This window comes from Pleurodeles waltl, chromosome 7 (assembly GCF_031143425.1).
Source record: "Pleurodeles waltl isolate 20211129_DDA chromosome 7, aPleWal1.hap1.20221129, whole genome shotgun sequence".
NCBI lineage: Eukaryota > Metazoa > Chordata > Amphibia > Caudata > Salamandridae > Pleurodeles > Pleurodeles waltl.
The window spans coordinates 334700107-334721652 of NC_090446.1; the positions used below are offsets into that span (position 1 = coordinate 334700107).

The 21546-nt window shown below is 41.5% G+C and overlaps 1 protein-coding gene across 2 annotated transcripts in view; it reads left to right on the forward strand.

Moving 5' to 3' along the window:
• Positions 1-21546, forward strand: part of PPP1R16B (protein phosphatase 1 regulatory subunit 16B) — a 232557-nt gene that overhangs the window by 195093 nt on the left and 15918 nt on the right. For both annotated transcript variants that reach the window (XM_069243781.1, XM_069243780.1), the window contains exons 6-10: positions 3489-3613; positions 5533-5658; positions 12701-12776; positions 15231-15360; positions 20241-20415. In XM_069243781.1, coding sequence (XP_069099882.1) covers positions 3489-3613; positions 5533-5658; positions 12701-12776; positions 15231-15360; positions 20241-20415 — 632 coding nt within the window. The remainder of the gene's footprint in view (positions 1-3488; positions 3614-5532; positions 5659-12700; positions 12777-15230; positions 15361-20240; positions 20416-21546) is intronic.

Genomic DNA, 21546 nt, shown 5'->3' on the forward strand with positions numbered 1-21546 from the left:
GACAAATTCCTCATTTAATGAGAACACACGAGAAACAGGTGCATCAAGACAAGAGCAAAGCACTAAAGGCCTCATTATTAAGCGTTTGGTGGACAGACTCCTCTTTCAAATTGAGATAGATATGCTGTTGGTCATATTTGGAGTACTGTGAACTATAATGCACTTGTAAGGGACATGTGCCACATTTGTGATAGAGTATCCTGTCAGTATCCTGTCTGACGAACTATAAATAAGTTACATATGGTAGTGAAACAAAACTGCCTGAAGACTAGAGTACTACTCCAAATTATTCAAAAAGGAGATCTCACGTGACTTACAGGGCCATCATCCTTCTGAGGGACTATCCTGTCAATAAATCTCCTGAAGTCAGTCCACCTTTGAATGAGGCACATTTGCATGATATAAGCATTGAAATGCCTAATTTATATTTTATGTGTAACAGGTGAAAAAACATAGCTTTGTTTTGAGAACAACACCAGCGTGGGCTCTGTAACTCCACTGTTCTGCTGGGGCTCTGCATCTTCTGAGCAGGACATTCCCTGCTCCAGTCACAAGTCCCCTTGGGGGGCGAGGGACAAACATATCGGGCTCCAATGACAAATTTGCAGCCATGCTTAGTGCCGCCTGAGATCATGGACTACGCCCTGCATGATGCTGCTTATGCATCGCAGCCTATGTTGTCCTTGTATATGCTTGGCAATGGAGTCACCTGAAATGGACATCTACCGAGGGGTAAAAGATGGGATGGAAGAATGTCTCTTAGTCATTCCTTCCCACAAACACAAGCCACACAATTACATGGCCGCCTCTTTTCAGAGAGAAAACAGAGATACTTGTCTCTAAGTGGAATGGTTCCCTCCCATAAACTTCATCCTCTGGGACAGTTCACCAGAGGCGACACAGATAAAAACCCAGAGGGTCAGGTTCTACCAAACATTATCCTTTGTTTATAAAGAGTCATCATCATAAATGTTTATTTCACGAGGATTGCACAATAAAACATTCAAGTTCAATCATGAACAACACAGTCAGACATCTTAAAACATACATCACAAAATCAATACATGTTAAAATTCAGTATTAAAAGCTTTAAGAGTCACATCATTAAAACTTTCAACCGCCTTCTTCATAAGATGGGGAAAATGATCCAGTGTTAGCCACACAAATATGTAACTTATATATTAGGTCAAAGATTGCCTATGCTAGTTTGACTTTCCCGCTCAACCATGTGAAAACAGGGCAGGCATGCTCCAGTTCAGTCAAGTGAACCACAACTATAGCATCACGAGCTAAGGAGCCTGTGGAGGAGCAGATTTGGTTCCAAATACTTTGTGTGGCCACCCAGGTCTACAGGAAGTGGGGACAACCAGTATCCTGAAACTGTGATAGAAAGCAAGTCCCCCAGAAGACTCAGACCTAGTACCTTCAAACCTCTTGTCATTACAATATGCACGGTAATGCAATGGTGGTGAAATTAGTATTTGAAGGGGTTTGCTTCTTAGTTAACCTTCCAGATGCTGAACATCGGAATACTTAAACTCTCAGATTCTTTGGGTCACCAGTTTTGGCACAAAGTCACAAAATCTTACCTCCATAATTGTCTGAATATGAAAATAGCTTTTTTGAGACCCTTGTTAAGGTTGAGTGACCAGTACTGGAACCATCTGCTGATGTCATGGTATTCGGTCATACTCTGAAGCAGGCAATAGCATGCATGCTCCATGGTAAATTGTAAACTCACTAAAGTAACATAGCATATCAGTTACTGACTGTGGCCGAGGACACCATTGCCACATGTGTGTCATAAACCTGGTGGCCTTAAGCTGCTTAACTATGCATACAACTGGCTCTGTAACCCTAATAGGCAACGGAATGGTGGTCGAAGCTCTAGTGGAGAGGAAGTGTATACACACAAAATCTTTATAGGTGCTTTGGTATAGGTTCAACCTACCTTGTTTGTTTTGCTGCTCCTCTGGGAAGACCTATGATGATTCCCACGGTGTGGGTTTTCTGTCACTGTTGACTCTAGGGAATGAGGCACTGTCCTGTATCATGAGAAAACTCATAAATGGATCTGTGATGTCCTGACGACCTGAAGTGGCACGGATTGTAGGTTTGAACAGAAAATTGCTGCAGCTGAAGAAATTATTCAGTTTAAAGGGGCCATCCATTGTAGAGAATAAAACAGCTGTCTTTACTCAGTCCTGCATCTGTAACAGTCACCAACAATAATCAATAGGCATGCTATAATGTTGCTTGGATGACACCTACTGGGGTTTTGGAATGTACTGTGACATCATTCATGGAAATTTTTATAAATGGCCAACCCAGTGTAATAAACAGGAGAGGTTTCTTTATCTTGGCCTGCATCGTTACAGATCAACAACAATAGACTTTCTGAAAGGTTCCTTTGTTTGATGATGTCACCTTGGGCTACCTTGTGTTTTGACAGATATTGTGGCATCATTCATCTGATAGCCCCTTTAAGTCAATGATGCTATACGGGTAGGCTATAAGTAGTCCAAGGTGTTAGCCTTGTGTCCTATGATGGAAACTAGTGGACAAAGTTCCAACATTCAATCAGAACTGTATGAATTGAATGTAGACACCTTAACCAGCAGAGGCTACTAGACAGTCTGCGCTGCATTACCAATTTTTTTCAGCGAGTGACCTTCTGGATGATATTAGTGACCTGTCGACAATCACGATTGTATGTTTAAGTGGGGATGTCCAAAAAATCTATACATTCTTGGCACAGAGAGAAGGGGTTGCTGCAGACACTATGAGGCACAACAGATTAATACAGGAATTAAACAATGTACTGCAGTTCCCTGGGCCCTGGTAGACTGGGAAACTCAGAGACACCCTCAAGAAAAACGTAACATCACCCCATTAGCACCAAGTGAACCACGTGTGTGAATGTGTCCTTCTTCAGGAGGATTTGAGGTTGGAGAGGTAAAGGGAAAGTATTGTGAATCGTGTAAACACATTTTGAAAAAAAGTTGCCAAACGTTGCAGTTTTGCTCCAGAATCTTTCAAAGAGTATATTAAAAACAAAGTTCATTTCAAAACACAATGACACTTCGGACACTGCTTCTATATGGTCATTCAGCGTTAAACATTTTTTTGAAGGGGTTAGCTCTTCTCTCAGCAAGGGTGTTTGTGAAAGAACGTTAAAGAAGGCCATGCAGTCTGCCACAGCACCTAAAAGCTGTGGCATCTGCAGAAGCACCGCCATTGGACAGCTGATGGGGAACTCACCTGCTTTGACAGAGCCACAGTCTGGGCATATCAGGGGAGGCAGGGGTTCGACTAGGAGCCTTCCTGCTCACCTCACACACACAGAGCAGAAGCAATTGACTTACCTGTAACTATAGTTTTGCAGCCTGTACCTCCTTTTCCCAATCACCAGCTAAAGGGATATATGCAAAGCACTGGTAATTGGAATAGCTTCTCGCTGCAAAAAACAGGCTTTTCTTTTTTCCAAGGTATAACCCAAGAGAAAATAAACAAGATGCGGGCAGCACCAGAGCAGCAGATGATCTCTGATATCCGAGGACTGATCACAGCAGGGCAGGACCTGAATCGGACAGATGCACAGGGCGCATCTCTGGTGAGTGAAAGAAGCGAGTCTAGGTGGCTGCTGGGTAAGCTGACAGAGACGTAGGGGGACCGGCATGCAGAAAACTAGAAATAGAAATCTGTTAACTTGATGGAATGCACCTGCATTAAAAGCAGGGCTACTGTAATTACACAATTTAGCTCCTGAGTCGTTTTCCGAATAATTATGGACTTACCGCATGTGCCACACAATCCATCTGTAGGGTGTTGGTGTGGAATGTTAGGGTTGCCTAGCAACTTGGTGAATGTTCTGGCACAAAGTTTCCTCGCTAGGCAATTTCTGCCGGGACCTGGTTGTTATTGGTTGAAGAATAAACTTGTTCCTTACCTGGTGCTGCCTTCTGTTCATCAATGTTTGATGATTTTAACAAATCAAGTTGTTTGTATCTCAAAAGGATCTATAGTTTTTGAAAGAAACAGCAGCGCATGTTTCAGTAGAAAGCCATTCGCAAGGGTTGACTGGTCATCTTTCAGTAGGGTATTGCTGTTCTTGGGTGTTATACTACTCACCATTTGATATTAGCAGAAGAATGTGAAAAATGTAAAGTATTTTAGCCGTTCAACTAACTTCTATTCTATCCAAGTTTCTACCATAACCAAGGAGGGGTCCCGTTTTAAAACAAAGGGGCAGATTTCTGAATATGTCACGCAATGCAGCACAGTAAGACATCTTGAGTTGCGAGACAGGGAGATCACTGAGTTGCATGACAGGGAGAGGGAAGGAATGTGCCATATTTAACATTATATGGCTCATTTCTGTCTTCTCCTTGCACTGGCGCACAGGATGACAGGGACAGGGGAAGCAAAAAAAAAAACCCTTACCATTCTCATCACCTCAGCCGCCGCCTCCTGCTGCCTTGCTCCTCTTTTGGTGTTCCAGCATTCACTGGGACACCCGCACGGGGTCCCCATCAATCCTGGCGCTGCTTTCATGCTAAACTTAACATGAAAGTAGTGTCAGGATTGGTCTGTGCCGCTTGGACTGCCGCTCAGACACAGCTCTGGGGTCCGTGCAGTTTCTCCAGCCCAGCTGTTAAACACAACTGTTGTGGAGAAACCTAAGTGTGCATGTGTGTTCGGCGGGCCTCAGACAGCCAGCCAAACACACTTGCACACTTAGGTTCACTCTCTCTTCCCCGCACCTCCCGAGGCCCAGCCCCAACCCTCCCTGCTGGCTGAGCCAGCAGATGAAAAATAAAACGATAGCAAGCTATCATTTTATTTTTCATCTTCTGGCTCTTAGCCAGGGGGCGACACCCCTTTGCCACTGAGGAGGAGCCACCCCGTGTGGTCCTATATTCAGGCCCAAATAACTACAGAAAGGCTGGTGGGAGGGGTTCCTTGCTCGCCTGGTGTAGTTATAGGTGTTGCATGGGGACTAGCAGATGCCCCCAGCCCCTGCTCAGAACAACATGCGATTTTACTAGGTACGTTTTCACACCCGGTAAAATCGGTCCCAATTTGCTACACACGTAATCGCAGGTGCAGGCACACTGGATAATTTGTGGCCAGGATACCTTCCAATACAACTTGTTGTTGAACCCTTAGAAAAAGTTGTTTATGAACATTTGCAAGAAGTTGCTTAAATCTGTCGCCTACAGCTAACAATGACACACACACACGAAAGTGGTAATTTATTACATGTGAAGTAACAAACAACCTGTCTCTCCATTTATGAAGATTGTGATGCGTCTCAAACCGGAAACCAGAGTTAGATCAAATCCAGATTAGAGCCACCCATGTCACTGTTAACAGCTCACCTTCTTTTTTGGTCTTGTGCTGCACTCTAGTGGTACGAGCGAGCAATAACTTTCATAGAGGAATGCTGTATATGGCTGCCTGGCATACATGTAGCTTACATATAATGTGTCGCTGTTGCTGAACATGTCCTGTATTTTCGTGCTTGCTCAGTTGCATATCGCAGGTGCCAATGGATACATCCATGCGGCCGAAATCCTCTTGGAGCACGGTGCCAGGGTGGACGCCAAGGATTCGGACAACTGGGAGCCGCTCCATGCCGCAGCCTTCTGGGGCCAGGTACTCCTCATTAATGTTGTGACATTTTTTTAATGATGGAGTTAGGAATTAATGTTGAAGGTACTTTGCCCGCTGTCTAGCTATAATATTGTACTCTATCAGTTCTTAACCAAGTAGTCTGTGAGCACTTGGGGGTCCGCAGCGCCTACTCATATGGTCCTCAGGGTCGTAGTTTTGGAGGGGGTGAGGGGGGAGGAGAGTGGGGGGCGGGAGGATGAGGAGGGGAGGAGGTTAGGTGTTTTACCCCCACCGGATAAATGCATTTTTTGGCAAGTAGTTGGGTACAGGTGCTTTCAGTCCGGTATGGTGAGGTGTCTGTCGGATTTCTCAAGGCTTTTTACATAAATGCGGACACGAATTACACACACTCTCCCTCTCTGCTTTGAAAGTCGTCATGCATGTTATTTTTACAAACTACTGTGTTTTCTCTCACTTACTACCCCTGCCACTCCACATTCATCTACCTTTCCACTGCCCCTTTAGCCCCTCTCATGTGCCCTACCTGACATATTTGTTGGAAAGTCTGAAGGTCACACCCTCAATCTTACTGACCAAGCTACGCCCCTGATGGCCTGTGTTTAGAAAATTAAATAACATTAGTAGATTAATAATATACCTATACACAAAAAGGGCAGTGTAACACTTAAACTGTTCAAAAGCTCTGTAAACGTGAAAGAATTTGAAACTGAATAAAGCTTAAGTTGGGATCCTAAGATTGATAATGGGAGCAGTAGAAGTACAGCAAAAAAAAAAAAATCTAGTATAGACGATTGGTGGCCTCAATTGAAGCATTGTCAACCACCAACAAAAAGAGAGTCATTATGGCAGAGTACTTTACTCTGACCACATGGGTGGTCTTCCACCCACCAAATTTAGGGCCATATCTACGAACACTTTTTCCCATAGACACAGAATGGGTAAAAACCTTTGCTACACCTGGCCCTTAGAGTTGTGTACCAGTCCCTTGGACAACTCTAGACATTGGCAGGAACTAATGCAGTGGTGGTTCCTGTGAATGTATTAAAAGTTTGACACGTCGTCAAACTTTTAACATGATTTTTAATCCAAAAACAAAATGTCAAAGTGTGAATTTGTTTTTGAAAAAATAAAAACGAATGACCCATTACTATGGGAGTTTCCTTCCCACCTTTGTACTGTCCCACACGGCCATGTTTTAATTGGCTGTAAGCAAGAGTAAAAAGTGGCCATTCAATTCATCCTCCCACTCTAAACAGGGCAAGTGGTTCAAATGGCCAAACCTCTGACGGCCCTTGATTCATTGGCCCGTTGGAGGAGTATGTCAGGGACGGAGACAGAGTAGTCTCTACGTTTGGCCATATAGTTTTAGATTAAACAAACTATGCAGCTGTTCCTCATACAGGTCTTGGGACGTGTATTTCCTAGCTCTAAAAAGAAAGAAGTATGTGTGATTGATTGTGGGTTCTGAAATGTCTTATCATATAAAATAAAAGCTTTCTTCTACGTTCTTCTTCGCCTTTGTAAAGTTCAAGTCAAAGCAGACCTTTATCTGGCCATAAACACTCACTTTGTGGAGATTTATTATTAACAACAATAACATTTTGAGCAGAAGATGTTAGTCTATAGGCAGGTAAACAATAGTGAGGTGGTAAGTTATAATTTTACGAAATAGCCGCAGACTTGTGGATTAATGTCACCTGTTGAATGAATATAATTAGCAAAGACAAACACATATCTAATTACATTTTGTAGTTAAAGGAGCATAAAGGCATGAAATGTACACACATTCTGCAGAAAATGGAAGTATCCATTCTCATCTTCCATGTTGCAAAAGATGTCCTTTTGGTGACGTTTTGAACTCTTGGAGAGATGGAACTACGCAAATATCTGCACGTAGGGAGTCACAGGCAAGGTCCGGTGCTCGGCCTAGAAGGGAGAAGGACCAGTCTTGAAGGTGGCACAAGGTGGTTTTGGGTGTGACTGGTTGGTGGATAATAGGTTCCAAACCGTGTGTGTTGAGATAAGATGTCAGAGAGGTCTGATCATTGTCTGAAAATGTTTTCTTGGCCAGTCCCCTTGAACGCCCCTATTAACCCTTTGAAACATCTGTCCAGAAGGAGAGCCTTCCATGAAATCCTACAGGAGGAATTTAACCGTATTTTGGGAGATGGTGCTCCTTCTCTGGTTGGTCAGGGGGATGCTGATGTTCTACCGGTAAATAATTGGATTAAGGATTCTATGGAAAAAGTAGTCCTTTCAACTTCCAGGTTGAAAAGTACCAAGCTGGCTAGTCCTTGGTGCTTGTGCAGTCTTTCAGCTGAGAAGAAAAAAAGCTTTAGAAAGGCTGATAAGGAAAGGCTATTAGCTGAAAGATAAGGAAAATTATAAATTGGCGCAAAAATAATATTATGCTGGCATTAAAACTGCAAAGCTTGAGTTCTTTGAAGCTAAAATCTCGAGATCAAGTAACAAACCATGAGAAATGTTTTCCATAGATGAAAACTTTCTTGCACCCACTGCGGCTACTAACCCTCAGCAGTCTTCTACCACTTGGTGTGAAAAGCTTGCATCTTATTTCCAATCAAAAATACTGTCAATTCAGGCTTGTCTCCCCTACAATCTTCCAAAAAAGGAGGATATTCTTGACATAATACAGACTGTTAGGACACCACCTATAAAGGTGTCTCTCCCTAACTTTGAGCCTATCTTGTTGGAAGGTTCCCTGAAGGTGTGAAGTACTCTAAAATCAGGTTTTCCATCTGACCCTTGTCCACCCAAGGTCTGTGTGCTAGCTGCTTCTATATTTAATCTGCTAGTAAATAAGGTATTAAACTCTTCTTTGGAGTTAGCTAAGGTTCCAAGCTCTTGGAAGCAAGCAATAATTCTGCCTCTTTTAAAAGAAAACCCTCAGCAGATCCTGGAACCTTATCAAACTACAGACCAATAGAGAAACATGTTAACCTTCAACTTTCCAGATATCTTGAGTCTAATAACATGCTTCATCCTAGCTGTCAGGTTTCACATCCCACTATGACAAGGAGACTGCGCTCCTGGAGGTTAGTGAATGCATTAAAGGTACATTAGATAGTGTGGGAAAGGTGGTACTGATAATGTTAGACCTATCAGCAGCCTTTGACATGTTTTCCCATTCCGTGGGAGGGAATAGTGGGTCAGGCCCTGAACTGGCTTTCCTCTTTCTTAGAGAGACGTAGCCAGCAGATTTGGATCCCACCGTATTCATCTGAACCTTGTGAGTTGTCAGTGGGAGTCCGCCATGGTTCCGCTTTATGCCCTACATTGTTTAATGTATATCTCACCCCTCTTGCTCAGTTAACTGCATCCCTGGGTGCCAAAGTCATATGATGCGCTGATGGCACCCAGCTACTGTTTTCATGTGATAAGGGCAAAGAGCACCCCGGGAACCTGATTTAAATCTGTTTCACTGCAGTTTTTCATTGGATGGCAACACATTGGCTTAAGTGTAATGCTGAAAAGACTAAGGGACAGATGTAGGAACCATTTTGCATGGTGCAAACTGCGAAAATCGCAGTTTGCACCATGCAAAATGCGCATCGCGATGCACATTTTGCGAGTCGGTACCGACTCGCAAATAGGAAGGGGTGTCCCCTTCCTATTTGCGACTCACACTGCGATGCTAAATTGCTTTGTGACCGCGAACGCGTTTGCAAAGCAATTCGCAGTTACCACCAGTGTCACACTGGTAGTAACCCATTTGCAAAAGGGATGCGGTCCCCATTGGACCCCTTCCCCTTTGTGAATGTTGCCAAAAATGTTTTTTCAGAGCAGGCAGTGGTCCAATTGACCACTGCCTGCTCTGAAAAAACGAAACGAAATGGTTCGTTATTTTTTTTGTATTGCAACTCGTTTTCCTTTAAGTAAAACGGGCTGCAATACAAAAAAAAAACTGCTTTATTTAAAAAGCAGTCGCAGACATGGAGGTCTGCTGTCTCCAGCAGGCCACCATCCCTGTGAGTGCAGGGAATCGCAATGGGGTCGCAAAATGCGACCCACCTCATTAATATTAATGAGGTGGGTCTTTGCGACCTCATAGCGATTCGCAGACAGTGTCTGAGACACCGTTCTGCATCCAAATTTGCGATTCGGAAATTGCGAGTCACACCGACTCGTAATTTCGGAATCGCAAATTCGGATATTGCTACATCTGGCCCTAAGACTCTCTTTTTTGGTGAGATCACACCAATCAGCTGACAAGCTTTCTGGCCTGAAAATGTCTCTCCTCTTGGCCCTTAGGATGGCATTGTGAAGAACTTAGGTTTGAAATTCGATGACCAGTTGTCATTCAAGTAAAATCTGTGGTGGGTCCTTTTTTCAGGGTTCTGTGTACACTGCCAAAGATTTACATGTACTGTCTTTCTCGGCTACAAAGACAGTTATTCGGGTTCTAATTACATCAAGGTTAGATTACGGACATTCGCTTTATTTGGGCCTGCCGGAATATCTCCTGGAGAGGTTACAGGTGGTTCAGAGCGTGGCAGCTGGTCTTCTTTTGAGACTGCCTGTGAGAATGCATATTTTCCCTGCACCTGTGTGATTTGTACCGGCTTCCAATTAGTAAAAGAATTTTGTTCAAGGCGTTGGAGCTGACACATTGGACCTTATGTCGATCAAGGGCCTTATACCTTAGAACCAGGTTCAGCTTCCACTGTCCCTCCTGAAATGTGAGATTAAATTATTGGCCGTGATCCCCAGAGTCCGGAAGACTAGAATGGGAGTCAGACCTGTATCTTTTCTAGGAGCCAGTGCCTGGCATGAGGTCCCGTTAGAATAGTGCGCTGTCTCCAGTCAGCCTTTAAAGAAATAGCTGAAAACATAGCTTTTTAACCAGGTTTGAATGATGGTTGTTTACCTACTGATCTGTTGGCTATTTCCACTCTTTTGAGTAGCTGTGCACACTATAAGTCTAATTTCATTAATTCATATATGGCCCAGTTCGAAACAGTCAGCCAACCAACCAGCTTGGTGATGGTATGCTGAGGGGAAAGTATTCCTAAGTATGTCTTGGGAAACTGTAGAGCATTCGGGTAGTAACATTGTGGACCTTATTTAGTAATGTAAAGTACTGCACGAGGCCCGCCATAAGACTTCTGCAGTAATCCAGTCTACTAGCGTTGTTTAGTGTTTTGGCTTTGTCAGGTAACTTGTGTGAGTGTGTCTTGGTTACATTTAGTAGTTGGAAAGATGCTGTGACAGCAGTTCTTTGTATAATATCTTCTACTTTCAAAGATGTAATGAAAGAACCCCAAGTGTCGCTCCGAAAGAGTGAATAGCAGTGTGTTTGGGGGAGTGTGGATAGGGTCAATAACAGAGGTGGGTGTAGATGAGGAGGGGACATATAGGACCTCTGTTTTTTAAAGGAGATCAGCATAAGTGCCATCTAGTGTCATATGGCAGCGAGACAATCTAAAACCTGCATGCTTTTAAGTTTCTTTGTGTAAAACTCATGAACTGTTTATAAAAAAATGTTTTTTCCATTTGTTCAGAATCAGATTATGACATTGAATTTAGAGGTGGTGAGTCTTGTGAAATATTGCATTTAGCAAACAATAAGTTTGTCATTAATGAATTACTATATAGGTTTTTTAAATATAAAACTACAAAATATATAACGTCGTTGTAGTGTATAGGATATTGGCTCCCACTCCGTAAAAAACATATGCGAATGGTCCTGCGGTGCTTGAGGCTTCAGGAATTTCCAGAACTTTTTGACACATAGGATACATGGCTCTAGCACTTTAAAATATGCACACGCATCATTAATTTTCTGTCATACATCAGGGTGTATTGTCCGTCCTCAAACTATGTGGCCAGCAGAAACTTACAGAATTATGTTTAGAGTAGGCAGGGGCTAAACACCACTGTCACCACTTGATCATTCTGCTACACTCTTGAAGCCTATTAAGCTGTTTTAGTTATTTTTTGGTTTATTAACCTTGGGTAGAGAAATAGATCATTGTATCCATCATTAACTCAGTCCTGCTTATTAAGTGAAAGCTGATCTGCTGCATCTCTTCAGTATTGCTTCGTAAATGTGTGTCAAGAACATGTACATCGTTTTCGGTGCACAAGAACATATATATTTTTAAATGAGCATTTAGTTTTTGCTTTGCTCTCCATTCCCTCCTTCCTAAATCTTTAACTCAAACATTTCACTTTCCTTTGTCCACAGTGTCAGTTTTTAACCCCACTTCCCCAAGCCAAAGGTTTCTGAGTTGTATCCTCTGCACAAATCCAGAGCTTAAATTGTCATTTTGCCCACTGAATGTCTAGGGTTTCCTAGTATACCAACCACCTTACACTCTCACCCTATCCTCGAGAATCTCAGGCAGGGAATTGGTAGCAATATATTTGCTAATGGAGACCTCTTCGAGGTCGGTGGCGGATACTCCGTCATGGTCGTGGCAGATATCCCATCTGCTGTATTAGAGTTGTATTATAGCCTACGACACTTATAATGTGGGACACAAAATACATGCTACATTTTGACTGAGTATCCCATCTTCCAAACTTTAAATAAGGTCTTGTGTCTTTATTTTAACTTGAACAATAATGTTAAAACAAGGAAAAAGGTTATTTCACCTGTTTGTAAAAACATCTTATATGCACATTGTGCACTGTAATGTTTTGCACTTGCTTCTGTCACCACCATTTCACTAAGGATAACAGCACATACAAAAATTGTAAACGTTTGCATTACCTTTGCAAAATACACCCAAAATGGTTTCACGTTCTTACCCTTACATCAAGACATAAATGTTATTAAGAACCACACCTGAGATTAGAGGCAAATATCATTTGTGCTGGTGTCTTTTTTGCATCCGCTATTTAAAACAAGGTTTAATTGGATTCCTTGCCGTAGCAATATAGAATATACAGAAATGCAGTCAGTTTGCCATACAAAACCAAATAAAACATAGACCATACCTAAGAAGAAAGAGCCCCACTCCTCCGAGCTTTTCAAAGACTTCTCTAAATAAGTCTGTTTCAAGGTTGAATGTTTCATAGCTTATCTCTTACGTTGTAGATACTCATGGCGGAGCTGCTGGTGTCACATGGAGCAAGCCTGAGTGCCAAGACTTCAATGGATGAAACACCATTAGGTTAGTTCGAATCTCTCAGGTATTATTTAATGGGGGAAACCACTTCACAAAAATAACAACATCATGCACACTGTGTGATGAGGCGATGTCTAGGATGTGGTCTGGTCTGGGAAGAAGTGCCAGGATTGGAGATGGTGACATTTGGAATTGAATGGTGGATGGGTTGGTGAGTAGCAAGGCATGGTCTTTGCAAATATATGATCTGGCAGGAGTTAAGTTCTTACAGCAGAATGTGGCGTTCCAAGTGGTGTGGTCTAGCCTGATTGTTGTTTGTTGGTTATGCCGTTCTCTGTCTTTATAATCTTCCTTGTAAGGAGTTTCATTTTGTAATAACTTCAGTATTCATTCTGCATTTAAATTCCCTGTTGAAAATCATCTGATGAAAACATTTTGTATTTATGCGAATTGTGGTGAAAAGGTGCAGCATATGCACCTATATTGACTCACAGTTTTAGTACAGGGTCTGTCCCATTAACCACTGTTAAACAATCCACTTGCAAACACCCACCTCTGCTCTGTGACTATTTGTTTAATCTTATGCCTTGGCAGCAGGCAAAATAACAATTTGCGCTGTTGGCAAAGATGCCTGCTGTAGTACTCTCGGTGGCCGCCAACTTGTCAGGGTGCCCCCCTTTAGTCTAAATTCAATGAATATCTGTGAGATCAGGGGTCCATCTTCATATTCTGCAGGGGAAGCCCCATCACTTTGCATTATGTTACTGCTGGGTTGGAGGTTCACATTTTCCCGATGGAAAAATCCGCCTGCAACAAGTACTAAATCCACAATGCAGACTACCATTGCCTTGTCTAGATAAGGTCAGTGGTATGTAGATAAGGAGTTAAGGATAGTATATCCACACCTCCTTCTATAGGTATTTACCTTTACAATACATCTGCAGCTGATATTGCAGAGATGAAGTAGGTGCAGGTCGACATTGTTGATCTCGATATTGCGACCTACAGTAGCGGCCTGTAATCCATTACCCAAGGAAATGATCACCTCTTCTTTACTCCTCTTCAATATAAAAGTATGGTAGGTTAGAGGGAGGGCGCATCAGTGAAGTTGCTGTGGTCATCCGTGTACACTTTTACAAAGTTAAGTGAGATGTTGAAGCCTGAAAGCGCCTGCAGATTCTGAAACCAGGCATAGTTGCAAACTAAAAGACTGTGAAGAGCGCAGCAGAATTCAGATCCGTTTTTGACAGAAATGTCAATATTAATTGTCTAGTCTTCGGCAGAACAAAAGTATTATTCTGAAAGAAAATCAGGCAAGATGGTCACTAAAAGTGGGGCAAGGTAGGCGTGGTATGTGCGTTGCTTTGTCCATCTACCTTGAAAGGATTAGCTGTGATCATTGTGCAGTGAAACATTTTAAAGGCTCTTTATGAACGGCAATCCGATGTCGAGTACTTTTGGGCACTGATTTTTTTAGTAAGCCCCTGGGCAGCGGGCAAGCGTTGGCTAGAAGGTGTTAAACATAAATGAGATGGAATTCCTGGTACACGTCTGCCACCCTATTAACGCTCAAGGATGAAACAGCATAGGGGTCCTTTGCCACAGCTCCTCCCACTGATTTTATGTTCTTTTGTTTATTCCATGTTGTGCTAACTCTTTAGTAGCCTGGGTGCTTGCACGTTTAGGGACAGAAATGCTGTGATGCTGGATTTGAGAAGGCCACCAGCTGGTGCACTAGAATAGATGGCCTTTCCACTTTTCCTTGAAGATAAAATGTTTCTCTTGTTTTTAAGGCTGTGTGGAAGGTTGTGCCAATGTTTGTGCACAAGGACGATTGGATTTTTCCTCCACTGTACTGCCTTTGTTTCAATACTAAACTGACTATGCAGTGAATCAAAGAGGTATCCAATTACCATAGTTTGCAAATTTGAAGGCCCATTTCCATAGAAAATTTAGTGATTTGGTACCAACAGTTAGAACATCATGCCTGTTACAACTACAGCCAAAGATGCTTTGTCCACATCAGAGTAATACAGGTTTGTCTGTTGGCGTTGGCTACAAATCTGGCTGCCAAATTCTACAACTTTTGTGACTAGTGATTAGCTTCTCAAGTGTTCATGTGTAAAACTCATACCAGTTCTACTATTGATCTCCAGTAGAGCGACCTGTAACTGAAAACTACAGAAGAGATAAACTAAGTGTTGCTAGCGCTGTACCTGAGTGGCCATTCAGTGATGGGTTTCCAAAGGTGTTGGTCCCAGCTCATCAGCTGGTCGGTTGATGTGAGCTACGACATAACAGTAAAAGGAGGCCCTCCCAATTAACTAGGTTGCAAACATACCTTGCTTAAAATGGGTAATCTATTCTTAAATTAAAAATAAAGATTGTCTCTGTGCACCATAGAACAAAATGAATATCAGAAATTATCACTTACGTCTTACAACATGGTGTTCTGATTGTCACTTCTCGCCATGCAGTAATTTAATATTTTTGTGGCAGATTTATGTGAAGATGAAGAGTTCAGATCTTTGCTGCTGGAGCTGAAGCACAAGCATGACATTATTATGAAATCTCAGCTGAAGAATAAGTCATCACTCAGCCGCAGGACCTCCAGTGCCGGGAGCAGGGGGTAAGTGTCCAGCAGGTGCACACAAGACGATGAAGTAGAAGATGGAGATCGAGGAGGAACTGAGAACAGGCAGAGAGATGAGGCAATCTGTGGCACAGAATAAAGAACATAGCAGAGGGAGAAGTGAATGCAATTTATGTGTCCCAAAGATCTAAAGTGACACTCTTCTGGAGCGTTCGATCCTCAGGGGACAGATGACTGTAGAATCGCTCACGGACGTGAGTTATAGAAATACAAATACAAAACATTTTTAAAGCACGTGGCTATCTCCGAAAAGGCGCCTCAGTGCTAATATATTAGGTGAATCAAGTACACCCAATGTAGACTGGGTCTATGTGTGGAATTATAATAATAAATTGCACTGTCCTCAGTGCCAGTGCAAACATTCTGAACAACCCAGCACTGAAAAGCGAACCAGTGGTTTTAAACTGACTTTCCATGCTTTAACACCGAGGGGCCAGAAGGACTTCAAGAAATGGGACCTGGATCCCCAGAGATGTGTGAAGCATGTGTCTGCACCCTCCCTGGGATGGGATAATGCCTGGTAGGGTTTCTCAGGCACCTATGCCTCTTTCCAAAGCAAGGAGACATTGCTGAAAGGTATACTGTGCCCTCCATCGACAGAAGAGAAGCCACCCATCATTAAATTACATTGTAACCAGACTATGACCCCCCTGCAGCTCTCTTGGAGCAGTAGAATACTCATGCTACTATCCCTGGAGATTATTCTTAATCCAGCGATTGAACCCAAAAGATGGAGGCATCATTCTCGGGTGATCATCCAGGCAGGTGGATATTCTTCAGTGCAGGAGGCTGGACGCCGTATCCTAAGCTGTTTCAAGGAGATCTCCCCTCATTGTTGGTCAAGCAGAGTACCAAGGGGTAAAACAAGCTGCTAATGGTGATGACCTAGGGTTTAAATCTAGTAAAATTCTAAATCCCTCTTGCTCTCAGATTTTACTTCAGAGAACGCAAATGTAAACATCACAGGTTTAATCGGAGTTAAGCAGCTTTCAATAAAGGTCCAAAACTAAGCACACAAAGTATGTAAAAAGTGTCAACAGTGTCCAATATTTATACACCTATAAGTGAATATCTTTCTTACTAGCCAAAGGAACAAAAGTCATAACCATAGTTTTTCATATAATCACAACTAAATATTGTGTTTGGTTATAAGCAATTTAGAACTATAACCCACGTTTTCCTACACTACCATGGAATTTACGAAATCAGCATCTCAACATCAGCGAATAGTAACTGATTTGCAATTTTATCTGCAAGCTTAGGGAACTGCAGTTAAATAAGGTACAACGATCAATAATAAATATGGAAAAAATGAACTAGTTTTCACCTAGTCTTGGCATAGTCTATTATAAATTATCAAGCTGAAACAGAAATCAAATTTAGTCAAAAGCACCTTCAATCAGGTATGTATATACCACACTTGAACTGAGTATAGTAGTTTATTTGGAATGGTTATTTTTCAACTGACTCCATAGTAGCAGCCTTGAATTTGTTTCAACAGTATTGGTAAAATCTTTGAATGTTTACTCTGTAGACGATCAAACACATACTAAAGGTATGAAGACTATGGGCCTGAATACAACTTTGGAGGAGGTGTTAATCCGTCCCAAATGTGACGGATATACCACCAGCTGTATTACGAGTTCCATAGGATATAATGGACTCGTAATACGGCTGGTGGTATATCCGTCACTTTACCGTCACTTTTGGGACGGATTAACACCTCCTCCAAAGTTGTAATCAGGCCCTATGTGTCTTCCTCAAACCGGTTTGGACTGATGGGAGAATATTGTTCTGGAAAATTCAGTCAATATTATTGTAGGAATAGCTCATTTATTGTTTACGAAGAAAACAATCCTCGATAAAGAGGCATCTTCATTAATAAAGATCTACACCATTTTGCTACGTGGCAAGGACAAATGAGAATTCTTTCGATTAAAAGATATTGAGTCTTTGCAAGAAATGTTGTCCACCACTTTTACTCAAATGTAGGTCCGAATTAAATTTATTTTACAAATATGTAATCTCACACAATTTCCTACTGCGCCTGTTACTCAAAAGTTCCCAACTTACACTATTATGTTCTTTGCAAAAACTTTGTGCTAGCGCTTAGGGACAAGACAGACAACAAGTAATAAAAACACGAGTGGCTGCTGTTTGTGGCACTTGTGTTTTTTCAGATAAAATATAGTGGCAAATGGCAATTTTCCTTTCAGCATAATTATTTGTAAATTTGTGTCACTTTTCTGAAATTTCACATAACTACGCAAATTTCACACACCTCTACTGAAAATCCAGATGGAGCAATTTATGTAGTCTAGTCCAGAGGGAATTCTTATTTTTACAATAAAAATAAAAATAAATGAATTTTGGACTTGTTAATCTCATCCATTGTAGAATGTCACTGTACAGGATTAGTGGTAGGGCTATCAGTGTCATATATGAAGTGATTTTATATTACGGCAAAAACTCTTCAATTATACAGTGCCACTTATTATAAAATAAAGAGCACCCTGTACCACAGAGTACAAATAGTCAGCACGGTGATTAGAATGATATATCCATCATCTCTCTTCATGAATGCTGCTCTATTTTGCTCCTTCCATTTACTACAAAAGTCTTTCCAATCTTTGTCAGCAATTAATTTATTCAAAGAGTACTTCTGGGGCTCGTGCAGGCTGTTTTTGATCAAATGATGGTACAGAATCACTATATTTAGCCGTGTTAGACAATCTTCAACTCAGACTTGACAAAGTCATGCAGCTATGATGACCGTAATGGATCTGTCTACAACTTTCGACACTGTCTCTGACTCCATGTTTGGCTGACGCAGTTATGGGAGGATAGTGTCTTTAACTGGTTTACATATTTCTTACAAGACTGAACCCAAGAGGTCTTGGTGGGTGAGTGTAGATTTTCTGTCAAGCACACAGTGTTGTGCCATTCAGGACTCATCAGTGAACCCCAAGCTGTCCTCTACTTATGTCTGTCCTTTGGCCCAGATTATTCAGTCTTTCAGCTTCCTACATAAATGTTATGCCGGTGACACCCAATTGTTGATCTGTCTTGAGAGAGGAGACCAGACCATTCAACAACATTTTAAAGATTGTATAGCAGGAAATGAGTGCAGGAAATGAGAGGGATCCAGTCTGATCCCAGCTGCAGCAGCTATTACTGAGCAGGATCTGGGATCAGGCTGGCCCCAGTGAAACATGCTAAAACTTCCCAGTGTAATTTGTGTTCTGGGTAGCAATGTATGTCATCAAAGGCACACAGCTTATGAACTCAAAAAGTAGTTAAGAGAAACTATGTTTAGGGGCACGTTTTTTACTTTGTTCAGCCCATTTATATAAGAGATATGCATGCACTGTAAGCATGTCCAATGCCCCTGTCTGTATGAGTGATTATCAAATTAACAATTTAAATAGCACTTACTGATTTTTTTTATAGTGCTACTCATCCTAGCATATGGTGGCAGAGTGTTTTTACATGAAACACACATTATATAGAGACAATACATCATTCAAGTGGGTAAATCAGTGTACTAGAAATGTTACATAAAACAATGAAGATTATAAAATGATCGAAGTCACATATCGTCTTTACTGGTAGACATTATGTATTAAGAGTGCATGGTTTGGAGAAAAAGTAAGGATTTAAAACATCACATTGTATTTGAGGTCGTCTGTACTAATAAGTCTTTATTACTACAAAAAAAGAACTCTTTTTAGCAACCTGAAAATAATGACAGATTAAGGAAGAAAACATTAAGGTTGCATTTGAATGCTGTTCCTTGCTGCAGGTTCATAGCTCACTGCGCTATATTAGGATTGTAAATTAAGAACTGCAAGCACCAAATAATATCTGGGTCAAAAGCTGTAACCCACCTATTTATCTACATAAAATAAAATCTGTGAGCTTCTTGTAACAGAATGTGCTCTTGAGCTGGTGAATTCATCTGCTATGTAATTTATGAGTCAAGAGTTTTACTAGACAAAACACAGACCTAGCCAGCAAGTGAACCTTCGACCTGAGTTAATTCACCATTATTATTGTCCCTTCGATGATTTCTGGACACACAAATGTCTCTGTAGCAGCTTCCTTAAACCCATAATGTATTTTAATATACAGACATTTTGACCATTTAGGTTAACCAAAACAGATTTATTGTCATATTTGTCATTGTTGCCAATTTCTTTGTGCCCTAGTTTTAAAAAACACAAATGTATAACTTCACTGTGAGACTCCACCTTTCATGGTGCCGCGTGACTTCCAGGACTGCTAATTCACCATCACTTGGTGACTCGAAGCTTTGCTGCCAGACTTATTCTTAGAATCAATATGGGGGAATATGTTTCTCATCTTTTATTTTCTTGTTGCTAAACAAATTTAGTGTGAATGCTTATGCATTTACCATAAATTCTCAGTTTTCTAAAGTATGTTTCTTTTCTGTATTTGCAATCTTCAGCCCTACCACTGTATGCTCCAAGAGCAGGCCTGACTACTGAAAGTTTAGAGCGTGAAGAACGACTGGAAGCTTAGCCTTAACCTGTGTTTTCACATTGCAAAAGTATGGAATCAACTTCCTTTTGGAATTGGAAGTACTGTCAATCATATTAAATTTAATAAACCTTTGAAGAACTGACTGTCTGTCAATTCTCTTGCCTACTTTTTTAGGTCTCTGCAGGTTCTGCCTCTCAGTTGATGATTTAACTTGCAGCTCCAGGGTGCCTCGAGGGGTTGCTTCTCAAGTTTTCAAACTAAAGAATACATCTTATTTGATGAAGCCGAGTAGAAGAAGGATTAATTTTTCAAGGAGAGTATTGTCATAATGCTTTTTATTCCCTTTAACACAGGAAGGTGGTGAGGCGGGCAAGCCTCTCAGATCGTACAAACCTGTACAGGAAGGAGTATGAGACGGAGGCCTTTGTGTGGCAGCAGATGGGCACAACAGAGGAGCAAGGACAAGCTGTGATCAGTGGAGATGAAAGGGAGGCCTGCTCTGACCAAGAGAATACTGATCCCATCCAGGTAAAGAATAAATGTATTTTTCTGCTGCCTTACCAGGAGCCTTATCTATTGTAATTCTCAAGCAATACCTTAAAGGCCCAATCACTACAGTGGTGGTTGCGGGTAGATTTGTCCCAAGACAGATAAAAACTACAAAGGGTAAAAATACATTGAGTTATGTAGTCAATAAAACAGAAACTCAACCTTCATCTCAAAGAGAAAAGCGGCTCATATCCCATGGACTCCCTTGGATCCCACAACTGCACAACAAATCTCACAGAAATGGACGACCTCTAATCCTCATGAAATATGTGTGTGTGTGTGTGCGTGTGTGTGTGTTTGCTGAACACTTTTGAAATGGGTGCTTCCTTCGTGCAAGTGGCATGCATGTGAAATATAGCAAACAAGCAGGCTCCACTTTAGAGCCAAAAGGGAGCACTCTCTGGATTCTCAGCCACATTCATTACACCCAGCATGACGCGTTTCAGCAGATTGCCTTTCTCAAATGCCGGTAAAAAATAGACATTTACTCACAGGTGCTTTAAATAGTTTTCCTTCATTGTTATTTCATTATACTCGTAAATAAAAAAGGACTCACATGTCTCCATAAATCCCCCTTCCCTGAAAGCAGTAGTCTAGAGATATAAAATATGGGCAAGAGACGGCTGGATGAAAAGGCTCAGCTGATTAATTGTGCTAAGAGACATTTGCTTGCTTTAATAATAACAGGAAAGATGAAAGATTACAGCTAAAAGCGAGCCAGTTATAATGTGAACAGCGATGTGCCCAGAACCATTTGGGTATTTAACTCTACTAAAGAAAAGTTATAACTGGGACTAAGCAACACCTAAAGGTACATGTGATCATGGTGGCGCTGCTAGCTGTGTGATTTATGGAGACATTTGAGTCCATTTTTACTTACGAGTATAATTAAACCACTCCTTTTCTAAGGGAAACTAAAGGTCACAGGATCAGAAGACTAAAACAGGCTTAGAAAACCTCTGCTGCAGAACACAGACTTCCAATCTTGACATTCTCCTATGAGGGTTTGTGTTGTGGAAAAAACGCATGTGTTGAAAAATCAAGTAAGATAGGTAAGTCAGTAAACTATGGTGAGAGTGTGGTTGAAAGATGTACCTGTGCTAAAGTGGA